General features: G+C 37.8%; 1 protein-coding gene across 8 annotated transcripts in view; it reads right to left on the bottom strand.

The window, feature by feature from the left end:
• The window catches only part of KIF16B (kinesin family member 16B), a 142,291-nt gene that overhangs the window by 57,856 nt on the left and 67,375 nt on the right, over positions 1–17,060 (bottom strand). For 7 of the 8 annotated variants that reach the window (XM_054820489.1, XM_054820490.1, XM_054820492.1 and 4 more), the window contains exons 16-20: positions 11,812–11,894; positions 11,520–11,608; positions 4,744–4,776; positions 4,346–4,399; positions 1,435–2,790 (exon numbers count right to left, since the gene is read on the bottom strand). In XM_054820489.1, coding sequence (XP_054676464.1) covers positions 1,435–2,790; positions 4,346–4,399; positions 4,744–4,776; positions 11,520–11,608; positions 11,812–11,894 — 1,615 coding nt within the window. The remainder of the gene's footprint in view (positions 1–1,434; positions 2,791–4,345; positions 4,400–4,743; positions 4,777–11,519; positions 11,609–11,811; positions 11,895–17,060) is intronic. The other variant, XM_054820491.1, reaches the window with a different exon arrangement.

The following is a 17,060-nucleotide window of genomic DNA, read 5'->3' as shown; positions in this document are numbered from 1 at the left end:
AAACATTTAACATCTTATCATGTATCTTAAGATTTTCTTTTGCCTCAACATTCATAAGAACATTCTGAACTGAATTATTCAGGCCCCTTGGCAATTGACTGAAGGACTTCAAAGTTTTATTTAGTTTGTGCAAGGCGATTTAAAAGTAAACAAGAAAAAAAAAAAAAAAGAAAAAAAGAGACCTTTTCGCTTCCTTGGTATCTTTTCCAAACCTCAGTCTTCTAGCTGACAACATATTTTTTCACTTATCACACAACCCAGCAATCTCTTGAGGGCTAAGCTGTCTATTTTTTGTGGAACCTCCAGTTATTTATAGCTGACTTTAGTCAAGCGAGATGCTTAGTGTAGAAAATGAGATTTTATGTTCAAGACAATTATGAAAAATAATGGCAATATCCACAACAAAATGATACATCAGTATTGAAAATGCGTCACTGAAATCCACACAATGTGGCACTAAATGTTGAAAAAGTGACCTTTACATGGGGTATAGAAAGGAGCTATTCTCTTCTGATAATGGTTGAAAAGCAAAAGGATACAGAAGAGCTCTTCAATTTGGCTATAGGCAAGTTTCTTTTTTTAGGTGGTTTTTCTAATCAAGCATCTGTTTGAAGGACTTATGAAAGAAGAGTCAGATAATGAGTGGAATATTAAAAACCAAATGACAAATGCTACCTCAAGAAAAAAAAAAAACAGCACATCATTGTTGTATCAATAATGACAAGTTTTAAAGCTCTAGTATTAGCAAATCGGACAACACATTCAAAAATGGCAATTCTGCCCTTTTTCCATTCTGCATGGATTAAATGCATTAATCCCAGTGGATTTTTGCTCAGGCCAAAAAATAAAGCCAAAGATTTTTTCCTCTTCCTCCCCAAAGGAGGACCCTTCCTTACTCGAACCACTTTTCTCTGAACCTCCCATATTTAACCTGAATGTTAGGCTACAGTACCAGGTATCATGTCTATAACTGATGGCATCAGTTGAGACACATAGTTGGCAGTCTACTGCAACTATCAGTCTCCAAGTCTTGAATAAACATCTAGCTTTTTACCAAAAAGCAACAAAACATTATACATTAATATTTCAAGAGAAAAAAAGTTGTTAGATGATACGTGATTTTGTAAGGGCAGAACATAAGGTTGGCTGAGCTTTCTAAATAGGTAAACTGATCGATTTAAGTACTGTGATGGCTAATGCAAATACTATACTGCTGAGGATGGGATAAGTATCTGAACACAACAGAAATTAATGAGTGAGCAGGAATCCTTTAAAAAGCAATACAGAGTTTCAATTCTAGGTAAACTACTTGAAACTCATCAAGAAACTCAAGTACTGGGACACAGAACAAGTCGCTCCCTCAACAGCCGAGGTATAAAATGATTCACTTTTTGTGGACAGGTTCTAATAAATGGAAGCTACCACAACACTTACCGTTCTCGGTCTTGTTCGAGGGCTTTTTGCTCCGCTTCTAGACTAGCCTGCAGACCCGCCTGTTCGCTGCAGCTGTTGTTCAAGGTGGCAAGCTTCTGCTTCTGCTCTTCAATTTCAAAGTCTATTGTCGAACGACGTTGCAAAGCAGAGTGCCTCCTTTCTAACTTAGCAACAGCCTGCTCCAGTGCCTCTCTCTGCTGTTTTTCCCTTGATTCGAGGATTTCTTTTTCCTTCTTCCGAACCTTTTCTTCCTGACGAGCTACATTGGCTGTGAATTCAAAGGTTTCTTGAAGCTGCTGCAGCTGATTTGTGCTAGCTTTATACTGGGCAAGCTGCTCTTCTTTTTCTTCTATTTCTTTCTCTATTTGATAGAGAGTATTATCTAACCCTAGCAAGCCCCTATCAAGGACTTCAGAAGCTCTTTGTTTTTCTTCCAGCAGAGCAGGCAAGTGATTACTCTTCAGGTACTCAAGCTGGCGTACTTTAGATTGGAGCCTGTACTCCGCTGGTTTTATCTTGTCAACTTCTTCAGCCTTGAGGATGGCATCCACAAAGTTTTCATCATCTCTCTTGAGATTTAAGTCTTCTTCATGTGCAAATTTTAAGCGTTCCAGAGCTCCTTTTTCATCTGTTATTTCCTTTTCTAGGTGATCTATTTGTTGAACTAAATCTTTTTCCAAAATAGTTAACTGTTCCAGTTGCTTCCTTTTAAACTCTACAAAATCATGCTGTGCTTTTTCTAACTCTTCACAGTTTTCATCACCTTCAGATCGGGCTTCCTTGACTTTCAAAAGAGATTCTCTAATATCTTCAAGATCTCTTTTCTCTTCTTCAACTCGTTGTACATCCCCTCTCTTCAGGAGCTCTATCATGACCTGCTTCTCTCGAAGCTGTTCTTCTAGATGAGCCACCAGCATCACCTGCTCCCTTTCTTGTTCTTCAAGTCTCTTCTTCTCTGATTCCAGCTTAATATACTGTTCATCTTTTTCCTTTTTAAGTTTTTCTAGTTCACGGAAAATCTGCATTTTCTCTGCTTTCTCATTATGATTAAGTTCTTGCAGTCGCTGCAGCTCCTCTTTGACTCGGGCAAAAATTTCTTCCTGCTGCTTTTTTTTTTTAAGCTCTATCTCCTGTTGTTCCCGTAATCTCTCCTCTTCAAATTTTTCTTTTTCAGCCAGCAAATCCTTTAACCTGCTCTCAATGTGAACACTTCTCCGTTTCAGACTCTCTTCCTGTTTTCTAATTTGCAGCTGTACTATTTCTGTCTCTTTGCGCTGTGACTCTACTTCTTGCTGCATTCTTACAAGTTCTGCTTTGTCAGATCTTTGTTTTTCTTCCATCTCTTCTATTTGTTTCCTACAGTAAAACATTTACATGCAATATTTCAAACTTCTCTTTTTCTCCAAAAGACAACATATGCCTTAGGAGTTAAAAAAGGTTTGGACAAGGATTTTGCAGCATATATAACGGTTTCTTTTTTTAATAGTTTTGTTTTGCCACAGGGTAAGATCTTATATTGCTTGGAAGTGACCCAATGCATGAGACAATGCCTATAGCCTATTTCAACATAAAAAGTTGCAGATACATGAAGTTACAGGAAAATACGTTACACAGCATTTGTGTTAGTAGAAAATTAGACTGTATTAGTTCTGTCAAATCCAATGAAAATACTGATAGAACACAGTGAAGAGTGAATATATATATGTTTATATATACATACATTCTCATATACACAAACTTGTATAAAAGGACTTGATTAGAAATTTACCTCACCAAATTTAAGCCAACAGATGAATAAAAACAATGTCTTCTCTTTAGGTGAACCCAACTGAATTATTTATAAACAGGATTATAAGATTAGGAACAGACATATTTGAGCGAGAAATTACTTTAAGACAAATTATTATGTCCTGTGCAATCTCTTGTTTAAAGGTTCTAGTGCATTCCAAATGAGGACAGACTGAGATTTGAAGGTCACCGTTATCCCCATCATACAATCGCCTGAATACATGCAGAGACAACCTGCAAGTTGGTTGGTTGTTGTGCGAGAAGTTAAAGTCAGATAAATTAAAACACAAGCAAAGCAACTTCAATATAAACTGAATTCAAATCCTAGCAACATAACAAAGAGGATAAATATCAGTGATTCTGTTGCATCATTTTCTGAATAACATCTTCTAATGCTTCAGAGTTTCAGGCTTTTTCAGAGTTTACTTAACTTAGTCCAACTACATAAACAGCTCTTCCAAAACAGAGCGAGCAGTCTGAACTGAGATGGCAGAAAGTGTCTTTCAGCTTATGAATCTCATCAATGCTGTGATCTGCAACAAGGTGAGAGCTATTACTTAGCAGGTATGAGCAGCCAGAACAGTCAGCTCAGTTTGCCACCTGGCAACAATATTTTCTTTTGTACTTCAAACTGATTTCGAAATAATATTCTGATAAGTATGACTGGTATGCCCGTACCAGCACTACAGTTTTATTTAAGAGAAGCAGAGTTTCTAATGTGAGTTTTTCCAATCAAGATTCAATCCAAAAGTAACTAAACCATAAAAAAAAGATGTGAATAATGTCATTTGCCATCTTTTAAAATAATACCATGAAAATTAAGAGCAAGAGTAACATATTACATTTGTATAGTCTACCCTCCTCATACCTTTGCATTTGGTATTTTCTTTGCCAAAGATCACAGGTAGCTACAGTTCAGCTTGTCTGTCTGTTACTAATCAATAAGAATGAATAGTTCAAGAAAATAACCAAAATCTTCATCAAATACAAAACAAAATAAGATTATCTATATCAGGATCCTGTACTTGCTAACACCGTGATTCCAAATTAATGACTTAAACGAGTCTACAACTTGTGTGTGTATATATATACGTGCACATGTAAAAACCATAGAGAATGTTACCTTTTACTTTCTAATTTTTCAAGCTCTTCTCGTTGTTGTCTCTCAAATTCTAGCCTAATAAAAAAAAAACACAGTAAAAAGGTTATTTCCCGTGTATCACAAAGAATAGGATGATATGATGCAATTCAGTGTCTGTTTAGAAGATTATAACAACGGTACAAAGAGTTTTATAAAACTACTTTCTACAATAATAGAAAATACTTCCTTCATTAGGGTTACAAATTAGATATCATGCTGTCTGACATGAGTACAAACAGAAAAGTAAATGAATTTCTGGGGGAAAAAACCAGCTATTTAAAAAGTAAAGTTAAACAAGACAGATAAATGATTAGCATAGCTTCTGCGAGTTAACTACATGCAGACATGGCAATCAATACATAGAAATTGAATTTCTCTACCTTAGACAGATCGGTCCTTTTACAGGGAAAAGACTGCCATGGGAGGCAGGGGGAAACAGAGCGATCAATTAAGAAAGGAATTGATAGAAAAAACATATTAGCGGTACACGATATTTTAAAGTCAACAACAGTTTGTTTTATTAGAGGTTAAATTGGTTAGATTCATAGAACATTTGTCACAGCACAACTCAAAAGTAAAATTTAAATAATTATTCTTTCTAAACACATTTTTCAAATGCCAATGATCGTTAAATCGATGCTCCTCTTCCTATGGTTTATTAACTTGGCCACTTCTGAGAAGGGAAAGAGCTACAAAACTATTCTACAGTATGCTTATAGTTCTTCCTTTTTCTCCCAAGAAAAAGAAGAAAACCTCAAACATTACTATGATGTAATCAGTGAGGTTGAAAAACCTCATATTCCTACAACTTGCAACATTCAGACAGAGAACACAATCCAAACCCATTCATCCAAAATATTTCAAGATTTTAGTGTATTTAGTTTGATGAGGTTCTTAAAAATTGAGTATTTTATGTCATTTTTAATATCAGCTCTTATTGCAGTTGTGCAAAAGTCTTTCTCTTAATTTCCTTTCAAAGTTTTATAGGTTTTTTTTACAGAAATCTTTCAAAATAATATTAAATAAGGACTGGAATATTCAACCAAATACACAAATATTCCATTATTTCAGGCCTACTACAGCTTAAGGAGTTTGTAGGTTAGTGAGACAGTTCATAAACACTGGAAAAATGTAAGACTGCAACACAGTTTAACTTTAAGTATTTGATAAACTGCAGTTTAAGATGTCATGACTCCAATTCTGTAGGTTTTTTTTTTTTTTAAATAAAGTGGTTTTAATATTTCTTTCTAAAAATCATACAAATGCCTACAACAAAAAAGAACTGCCCTTGGAAACATGGAAAAAAAAATACACCAATAATCTAACGTTTATTAAGCAATTTAAATGAACTTTGATTCCTACATGCTCAAGAAGCATTTTTCCAACCACTGCAATACTGGCGAAAGACTAGTTTAACAAATTCCATTTTTCCCTATTTTTCGTAAATTCATTTAAAGAGATTAGCAAATGTAGATTTTTATACACAACTCCAAACATCCAGAGCCTTCACGTAAATGTCTCACCAAGAGCCCCTTCACATTTGCATTAAGACTATGTCCAGGATGGGCACTATCTCAACATTACAGCACAAAGAGAGAGATGACAACTACTTCATATTTTTAATTTTATCATAATTTCTGTAGCAGCAATGCAAAATTCATGAAGATATGCAAAGAGAAGAAAAAGCAATCTTAAGGGACCTTCAGAAAGCAAAAGCTTAATTTAATGGTTAGCCTGCACGTCCCATCGTCCCCTTTATTTTTTTTATTAAGCTATACCTCAAAAGCCCTTGCTGTGGCTATGGTCTACCTCGGGAATTCATAGCTGTTAGTTATCACTTCTTACCTAGGGCTCGGCTGACAAATACCACTATATTCATCATTACTTCAGTCCAAAATATAGACCCCGGGGAATATAGCTCTCGTCTGTGGAAATGCAGATGTCCGCTGGGCGCTGTCAGATGTAGATCATCTTTGCTTAGACAGCTGGCAAAGATGATTTACAAGTATTCCCATGCTTGGCTAAGCCATAATGAAGCAAAATGTTTTGGATCAGCTAACATAATGTGCAAAACCCAGAGCAAGAATCTTTTGATATTTTGACTGTCCTATAAAACACATAATTTCGCAAATATATTTTATATATGCATAAAAATGGTAACCAGCTTTTGATTGAGACCCGATACAGGGAAAATGAGTCATCATAGCAATCAGTCTGATATAAAAACAGGTCAGTGGTGAAAATTCTCTGATTTTCTCTTTGAGGAAGCATCTCTAATACCTTCAACACTAGCCTCACAACAATCAGCTTTACCTTACACTGAAACAAAGCCAGTGATGCTCAAAAGGTTGCTCAGGGAAGAGGAATGAACTATGCAGAAGTGTTCTTCCTTCAGGGAAAATGGCTATTTCCCAAAGCCAAATATGGATCATCATCAACACTCCAAACAACAGCTTCCAAACACTACACCTAGCTGTTTTAAAAATGCACATTTGATGTATTTTAGACAAGTAAAGAATACTCCTGTGAACAGACAGGCTAACGCAGCCTGGTGTTTTGCCGCTACGCAGATTCAGCGGTGCCTAAGAAGGTCTGAGCTCCCCTGAAGGGTCTCCTACCATGGGGTTATTCACAGTATCTCTATTCTCTATCGAAGGCTCATGCTGCAGCCTTTATTTCTACAGGGGTAATAATGATGCCTGTCTTCCTTAGCTGGCTGCGTATTTTCTCAATATATTTAGGAATTCACCACTTTTGAGACCATGCCCTCAGCAGTATTTGCTTCAAACTGGTTACAAGTTCAAAGTTATTTCAGGACAGGAGAGAATCCGGGGAGGTGGGACAGGCTGTCAATGATTGCAGAAACCTTGTTTCTTTAAGAAGCTAGTCCAAAAAAACAAATATAAAAAATAAATCTCAACATCACCAAAACATCACTGGCTATAACAAATCACTGCCAGTTTTACAAAGTGCAGGTGCAAGATTGATGTTTTCTGGTGTAGTCTATCCATAATAAAAATCTTTTTCATATAACCTCTACTCCCTTTATTAACGTGAGCACTACTGTGAATAGAAAAAAATATTTGCTTGAAATTGAAAAAAAACCACAGATATTAAAGACTAGACTCCACTCTTTCTTCTTTTGTAGATCTACCACAAAGGAACTTAATCTGATCAGCGCAGAATTAAATAGTCACTATTTTCCTGGAAAACGTGGCATATCTAGCATAAGAGCAGTGTAGATAAGCCGGCAGAGAAAGGAAGTCAGTTCTACTAGCACAGTACAATAGCTTAATTTACACAGCACAAAATTGTGATCTGGTACTACATCTGTTAGGAAAGACTTAGTACTGGCAGGACTACAAAGATGTTACAGTGCCGCTCAGTAGCCCAATTTATGACATCAATTTAAAAAAAAAAAAAAAAAAAAAACCACAAAATACCCCATGCTAAATCCATGACAAGACCAAGGTTTCTCATGAGTGGTTTTAGAGTTACAATATAATGTAGCATACAAAAGGTCCACAAATGAAATCTTCGGCATAAATCTATGTGCAAAATTCTATTTTATCCAAAGCTTATTATCTGACTCAGTGTTGCATGACAACGGATTAAAGACAAAGACCAGGAACAAGCCAAACAAAGAATTTTGCATGTTAAGCCTAAATTTTATGCAACTATCTCCACATATAGGAAATCAACAACCAAACACAAAAACCCACACACAAAGACCACCCATTGGAAAACACAATTAAAGATAACACTGGCTTTCACGTAGGAAAGATAGATACAGTCAGCAAGATCCATCATTTATCTGCTTTCACAACAACTGCAGGCAATATCCCACAGCCTCTTCTGCCATTGATTGCTAAAGATGCTAAATCTTACAAGCTGTTTATTGCAACCTACAGAAATTGCAAATTTAGTTGCTAGCCTTTAAGTTATCACTACTGGAACTGGAAGAAAAGATGGTCTTGAAAGTGCTAAGTTAACAATAAGCAGAATGCTGGTCAGCTACAGAAGTTGTGTCAAAAAAAAAAAAAAGGGAAAAAGAGGGTCAGCTACTGAATCTAGATCTACACGGCTGGTGGGCAGTACACCATTACGTTATGAGTTACAGTCTATCGTAATAAAAGGTCATATCAAAGGAAGTTGTCCACATCCTACATTGTTCCTGATGAAAAAAAATCCAAGCCACATTTAGTGTAGGATATTCTTTTCCATCTGCACTTTTCCAGGAAGCAAGATGCTTACCCTCACCTAATACCTTGGGTACAGTTATCTTGCCTTTCATACCCAGAGATCAGATTTATTGAGTGTTTTACCCAGGCTGCACAGAGTCTCCACTGAGAAGAATAACCACCACAGAGCACTGCACTTGGTAAGCAGCATTCCTAGCTGGAAGTACAGAGCTCAAATCCTCTGCAAGCCATCTACCTCTTTACAGATATGGTGCCGTTGGCTTTGAATTATTACTAACCCCTAAATGCTTGGGATCCGCTTTATTCAAAATATATTTTTCTTTTCTTTAAACTTGCAATTACCCCCACGTACCTGTTCCCTTTAAAGTGACATTTTTCTGCAGAACTACCTCTTTGGACAAGCTCACCACATGACCAGAAAAACCCCTTTCCTTTCACAAAGGAAAAACAGTGTTAACAACACCATAAATAAATTTAAATTTGTAATGGAACCCCAGCCTAAGCTGAAAAGCTGCTATTGCCAAATTGCTGCCCATAAAGATGCATCAATGGTGGAAGGCACTTTCTTCTACTGATTTGTAGGAGCAGGGCTCAGTTAAACTACACTGCAAACTTCAGAGCCTACCTTCTCTTAGCAGCAGTCATAAAAGCAGTAAAAACAGACCTATTTGAGATTTTTTTTTTTTTAAAGAAAAAAAACCACTGAGCATTAGGATGACAACCACCTCTGCAGTGTGTGGGCAATGTGTATTTTTAAGTACAGCATCTATTGTTTTAAACATAGTTAAAGCATCTAAAGATAGGGATAAGAGTTTAAAATTATAAATATGTAAGCATAAGCTTCCTTGCTTAGAAAAAAACCATATGTACATAACAGTGACTAGGGAACAACTTCGGATAAGGTCTGTTGCTCACAAACAAGCGACAGGCATGCAGACCTGCATTCCTCCTGTAACAAGAGCCTTAAGCATAAGCCTTTCTTGCGTTTACAAATGACACAGGACAAAATATCTATTCCTGCAGGCCAGTTCAGAAAGATTAATTGAATGCAGACTAGCAGGAGAATATCAATAATTAACCCTCTACTTGTAGTTTAAAGTCTAGTAAAACACAGGCAAGAAAGTGTTTGGGAATATGAAGAATATTTCACCTGATCTTATCCTCAATTTCAGCAGCATTCTCATAATCGCACTCAAGGAAGGAAATAAAACTTACAAGAAGCATTAGATGGGAAAAATGGTAGCATTTCTAAAAATTGCTGCATACTTTGATAATTTAATTATATTATTCATACTGTTTGATTTCCAGGAAAGCAAGGCAAGATGTTTGAAAAACTGATAAGGAAAAAAGAAGCTATATTCCACAAAACACATCAGAGAAAAAAGAAGAATTTGCTGCAATCTACTCCATCATCAAGACAATCAAATAACTCTCCAGACTTTCTCTATTTTTTTTTTTTTTTTAAATAAGAGTTACAGGAAAAATCCTCTCTGTAAGACACAATTTGGCACTGTCTGAGACAGTATGAACTCCTCAGGCAGGGAAATAATTCTTAAGCCCACCTTCAACAGGGCCTTGCCCATGCCATTATATTTTGCTGCAAATCTGAAAGGCTGAAAGTGAGGCAATGCTGAAACAATCTGTTCTACTCTATGCTGACTGCAAAGTCAAGGTCAGTACCGTGCAGTATAATACAATTATTCATAACAGTATTGTAGCAGAGTAACATTATTAGTCGGGGAAAAGCCCACGGCAGCTGATCAATAACCAGAGGTAACAAACAGCCAGGAACTTTCCCCAGCCCACAGAAAATGTCTAACAACTGTCATTAGAAGTTTTTGGATCGAACTATTTGAAAAGTTAAAGAAATAGAAAAAAATACATATACTTTTTTGATCTTCTCTTTCATCTCTGTCTGAAAAAAATACATGTAGTTTATCAGCAGCTAGCTCTCTATCTTGAGATCTCCGTAGGTAGCTCAGTAGCAAGAGAGTAACAGTCACATTTGAAGCAATATTATTACACGTACTGACTGTATTTAAGACATTGTTTAACTTGAAGTTATTATTACCTGTCCAATCTTCCTAAATTCTAATGGATAAAGAGCAACCCCGCAGTAAAACTCAGGAATAAAGCTGCACTATCCAAGCCTGTAATTCAATTTACGGTCAATTTTTCAAAAGCGCCTAGGTGGTTAAAGTGCCTCATCTCAAGCTCAATTCAAAACACAGGCACTAGCTACTGAAAAAAAAAAAATTAGAACAAAACACCATCAATTCTCTGCGAGTCACTTTAAGAACACTGGTAAAACCATTAAAAACAGCTTCTCTACAATAAGCAGTCTATGTCATTGTAACTGTATAATAAAACTGTTTTCTACATCCTAATTTGGCGACCTACTAGGAGGTATATAGGTGAGAACACAAGACATTCATTTCCCAGGCTTATTATGCTTGTAATGATATTATATGAACTCAAGAAACCTTCATTTTCAGTTTACAAAGCATTTTTCTCAGGAAAAATAGTTAACTTGTAATTCTGAAGAAAGCATAAATGTAAAATTTGCCATGTCATTATTGTGCTGAACTGCCTTGATTATAACGCACACGTTGTCTTCCAGACTCCAGGTACTACAACTTTGTGGTAGATCTATCAGGGTGGCTGTTCGCTGATGCAGTTACTCTTCTTGTATTTAAGTAGAGAAATCCCAGGTAAAAGCAAGATTTAAGCAGGATAGAAAGTTCCTCAGTGTCCCTTCAACCCATTTTCTAGCATGAACTAGTTCAAATAACATTTCTGAAAAGTTCTGGCTTCATTCAGAAGCCCATTATTTAGCAAGCATATACTATTAACCTGAGAACAAAATACTTTTTGTTACTGCCATTTGGAACATTCAAACTGCTAAAATGAAGAACGGTTGCAATTTTAACAACTGCATTTTAGAATATACTCACCCTGGATTATAAAGCATAACCGCTGACAGGTTCTCACAAGATTTTGAAAGATCCGTCATAGACAAGCTGAAGGACGACAGCAGTCCACTCTAACAACAGACCATAAAATTTTATTTGTATTAGACAAACACTGATGTACTTACAAACTCTTACTTTGTTTCACTGGATGACATATTAACTAAAGGATACAAAGCAAATAAAAATAAAGTATTCTACAACAATCAAGGTATGTTTATATTAGCAAGAAAACTGTGAAAAGGTATGCATTTCCCAAACACTGATTTAATCTCACCTTTCTTTTCTCCCTCAGCTTAGCAGCTTCTTTGGGGTGGTTAAAGCGAAACATATTGGTTCTTCCAAGTAATATAACAGCACCTGATGAGAAAAACAAACACCATTCACTGACAACATTCTGTACCTGAAAATGCCACATAATTTTTCAGACACACAATACATAAGCAAAGACTTCCATTAAGCAAGAACAAAATGAAAATGCATTTTGACAATTCAAGTGTATAACAACGCATAGTTACAGCTATGTTAACTGATGTATACAGTTTACTCCTTCCTACTGAAAAAAAATAAATAGCCCCTGCACACAAAGGTCAATCATGTTCATGCAATGCAGTCAAAGAATAAATACAGGTAGAGGAAGCAGTGGAAGCAGATGCCTCAATTTGACCTATACATTCTTCATCAGCGCTACTTCGGATGCTCCCAGAAGGTATCAAATGCAATGGGAACATCCAGAAACGTGACTAAGAACAAACTGCTATCTATCCGCTACTGATCGCAGTCAGGTTTGAATCTACCTACGCTGAGAGCTCCAGATCACCACAATCTGTACTCTCGCTTACCTTTTTCTTCTTTATGTAGAAAAACATTGAAGTTTCTTGTCACTGAAAACAGGATTATTAGACTTTTATATCTAATGGTTATTTTCAGAGGGAAGAACCTCAAATAATTCATATTGGTCAATGCACATCCATTACTGTATTTAATCAGTTAAGGTACAGGTCACAAATAACGTGATTCTGGGCAATTCTTATATTTTAAAGACAATGGCACCACAATTAAAATGTTCCTACTAAGAAGTATATTGTCACTGCTGTCACAACATGGAAGTCTTCCTAGTTAACCATCACAGAATCAAGCACTTATCTGTTGGTTGGTGTGAGGCATTTTTAAAAAGAAAAAGGACTCCATTACACTCAAAACATGAAAACACTACACTTAGACTGTTTACTACAAACAAATTCTTACCATCTGAGAATGAAATGCTGTCTGTAATAAGGAATGCTCCTCTTAAAATTAGCTTAATTAGGAATATCAACCCAAATAAGGCCATCCAGTCTTGGCAAATAAATGGCAAAAAGCACTACAGTCACAACGTTGCTTCTCACCACCTACACACCTCAATTTTGGACCACAGGAACCCTTTACCTCAGTCTAACCTTAAGAAAAACTACCTTTCATAAATCTGTACGTAGTTTTGTACTGTAAAGCCATTTTGATACCATCTCTGTAATTTATGTGATGCTGCAGGTTGACCTTTCCTTCGAGAAGCGCGCTGGGCATACTTTTTATGTAATCATATTAAAAGGGTCCATGATGGTCGTGACTGCTGTAGTGAAAGGGCTAAAACTGTTCTAGTCTACCACTGCTTCATATGCTCACCATTGTCCCAAACCTTTATCTGTTCCACTCTTGCTGACTGCCTGGAGGGGGATTTTGTGACAGTGAGGACCTCTATGAAATTCCCTCAGTTACTTTCAAATGAAGATAGAAGTAATTAATGGTAAACATTTCTTACCACATTACTAGGTGGAAGCAACTGAAATAAATGGATTAAAATTTCAGAATATATACAGATAAAGACGTGTGTTCCCAACTTCACAAATTTAAAAGAAAACAGGAGAGAGAGGCTTAACAGAAAGCATGAGACAGTCACACCCAGATGACGGATCATATGAACAACTCCTAGGTTTCTCTTTTAGAACTTCTCTGAATTCTACAATCATGAGCCTAGCAGGAGGAGATGTGGCATAAATCCGGATGGGAGAAAGAAGAAAGGATACGTGCATGTCACACGATGCACTGTTACGGAAGTATTCACACCAACATGCCCAATGCACAGATTAGAAGAGGAACCAAATTCCCTCGCTTCTCCCATTACACTCCTCTTTTTTATCCAAGCATGTCACTGGTTAATTGCTTCATGATGTGTTTTTTATTATTATTATAGTATTATTCTGTTATTTAGGAAAAACTCTACAATCCACTTGACAGAACTTAAATAAGCATCAACATCAAAGCCTCTTTTGGAAAAGAAGCCTGGTCAAAACCATACAGTCCAATATTTCTAATCACCAGGTTTGATTGTCCGCTGTTGTACAATGCGGCTCCCCATCAGAATGCAAGTGTGCAAAGACCAGCGTAAATGTCGTCATGGAAACATAACTGGATTTGCTGTGGGGTTTGCTTTCCATTTATTTACTGTAAGCAACAATTCTTATTCTCCTTGCGTGTTAAATGGCAAAGAAAAAAGGTTTGTCAAATACAGTGATAGTACTAAGAACAACAACAAAAACTGAGCCCAAAAAGTTTTTATCATTTGTGGAGCTCTGATCTCGTAATTTAACTGGTTGACGCCAATACGGAAATGACCAGAGACCATAAGGGGAAAAAAGCCAATCCACCACACACATATATACATATATTTAAGAAGACTGCCTGTTGAATGTCATCAAGCATCTCTGATCTACACAGATCAACGTTTTGGAACTATGCAGAGGTATCTATAATTAGGTTCTTACCGACTTCTAAAAGCCCCTTTTTTATTTTTGAAAGTTTATTTTTTAGTAACGAACTATAAAAAAAAGCAGTGGGAGGTTATGTTAACTACAGAAGGGTTGGCAGTTTGGCCTAGAAATCAGAAAACTTGGTTGAAGTTGAGGATAAATTTAAGGTAAAGGACAAATTCTAATGCTGAATATTAATTCAATGACCTCTAGAAATGCTACTGTATGTTCTCAAGAATAACAAAATATTGTAGTAAGTTACATTTAGTCCACATTAGCCAGAATTCACAAGTGCTGGGAGCAACCTGTAGAAGGAAGTGCTAATTAATATGCTTTTTTTTTTTTAACTCTATGACAGTCTAAAAAACTTAACACATATTCAAATGAACAGTTATTAATGATGAACGGAAACATTTAAATCTATCGGCAGTTAATCAGCGTTACGTAAAGGAGATATTTAAGGAGGCTGGCACTTCATGCTGTGAGACTAAATGCTAACACAGCTAGGATACGTGGATTGCGTACAAGTTGTTAAACTAGTTATTTCATCAGCTTTGCCCACCTTTCTGTCGGTCTAGTTACACTGTCTACAGGGTCAGCTTATGCAGCTGTTTTTCACAATTTAGTAACTCAAAGCAACCCTTTCCCCTGGAGTTGCAAATTTCTTTAGACAGACAGAAATTCGGGAGAAAAAAAAAAAAGTCATGTTTCCACTGTTCACAGTACAAAAATCAAGTTGTTACATATGTTTCCCCTGGAAGAGGGAAATAGCATCCAAACTTCTACTTTCTTCTGAGGCACATCAAACCTTTACTGCCTTGGAAATGCAGTAGCATAAAGTAAAGATGAGTCATTGCAACTACAATTCTTATTATTTACAGTATTATTTGCCATTGGTGTCAATGTTTCTATTGCTAACAATTTATCAATGGGATTTACTCAAACATAAGACAAATGGGGTTGGGCTTTTTTTTTTTTTACCCCCTCTCCTCTGTATCTATAACAGAAAGGAGCGCATATGCCTCTCACTTCACAGGAAGAAACACCCTACAAAAGAGATTTTATACAAATAAACATCCCCTCTCTATACCAAAACTCCTTACTTTCTGAAAGCAGACTTTTGAAGTGCTTGTTTGAGTTCAGAAAAGATGGAAGACTTGATTTGTTCAACACCCCGTTCTTCCTTTGTTAGGATAAGCTTACTCTGACAGCTTCTTTCCAGGAATGCAAAGTGACATTGTTTTTCAGCAGCTGAGCTGCCTCACAGCCTCACTGCTGAAGGGGTCTTCAGCTCACTGCTAAATGGGAAGGGGTTCTGAGTGCTCCTGGAAGACAAAACATCTTGAACCTCTGCTGCAGCACTCACCAGATGACTCGTTAGCCAGTCCTTTCCAGGCCGACACAATACACCTTTGTTCCCAGCTGTCCCGGCTGTTTTTTCATTTCCAGATTTTAAAGCTTTTATATTAAAATTCTAATTCTCTAAACTTCCTCCTTAAGGGTTAGCCTCCCCCTTTTTGTCATTTCCCTACAGCTGCAGTTAACAGATACTCCAGCTGAATCTCCTGCCATACAACAGGATTTGGCAACAGCGAGTTGAGCAGGACCCACCTGAAGCTCAGGAAGGGGGCTTGGGGGTGTCTCTGACATTATTTTAGTCCTATAGAGACCAGTATTCTTTTTCTTAATGTTACAGCAACCTAAGCAATCTGGCACGGAGTTCACTTTATGTATAAACGTTGAATGACATCATACTCAAGATTATAAGAGTTGTGGTCAATGGCTCAATGTCCAAGTGGAGAATGGTGACGAGTGGCGTTCCTCAGGGGTCGGTACTGGGACCGGCACTGTTCAACATCTTTGTCGGTGACATGGACAGCGGGATTGAGTGCACCCTCAGCAAGTTTGCTGACGACACCAAGCTGTGTGGTGGGGTCGACACGCTGGAGGGAAGGGATGCCATCCAGAGGGACCTTGACAGGCTGGAGAGGTGGGCCTGTGCGAACCGCATGAAGCTCAAAAAGGACAAGCGCAAGGTCCTGCACATGGGTCGGCACAATTCCAAGCACGACTACAGGCTGGGCGAGGAATGGATTGAAAGGAGCCCCGAGGAGAAGGACTTGGGGGTATTGATGGATGAGAAGCTCAACATGAGCCGGCAGTGTGCGCTTGCAGCCCAGAAAGCCAACCGTGTCCTGGAATGCATCAGAAGAGGTGTGCCCAGCAGATTGAGGGAGGTGATCCTGCCCCTCTGCTCTGCTCTTGTGAGACCCCACCTGGAGTACTGCCTCCAGCTCTGGGGGCCCCAGTACAGGAGAGACATTGAGCTGTTGGAGCGAGTCCAGAGGAGGGCCACGAAGCTGATCAGAGGGCTGGAGCACCTCTCCTATGAGGACAGGCTGAGAGAGTTGGGATTGTTCAGCCTGGAGAAAAGGTGGCTCCGGGGAGATCTAATTGCGGCTTACCAGTACCTGAAGGGGGCCTACAGGAAAGATGGTGAGGGACTGTTTATGAGGGAGTGTAGTGACAGGACAAGGGGTAATGGGTTCAAGCTGAAGGAGGGTCGATTTAGATTAGATGTTAGAAAGAAATTCTTTACTGTGAGGGTGGTGAGGCACTGGAACAGGTTGCCCAGAGAGGTTGTGGAGGCCCCATCCCTGGAAGTGTTCAAGGCCAGGCTGGATGGGGCTTTCGGCAACATGGTCTAGTGGAGGGTGTCCCTGCCCGCAGCAGGGTGGTT

This window comes from Grus americana, chromosome 3 (assembly GCF_028858705.1).
Source record: "Grus americana isolate bGruAme1 chromosome 3, bGruAme1.mat, whole genome shotgun sequence".
Classification (NCBI taxonomy): Eukaryota; Metazoa; Chordata; class Aves; order Gruiformes; family Gruidae; genus Grus; species Grus americana.
Note: the sequence above shows the minus strand (reverse complement) of the source record. Positions and strands in the feature narration are given on the sequence as shown.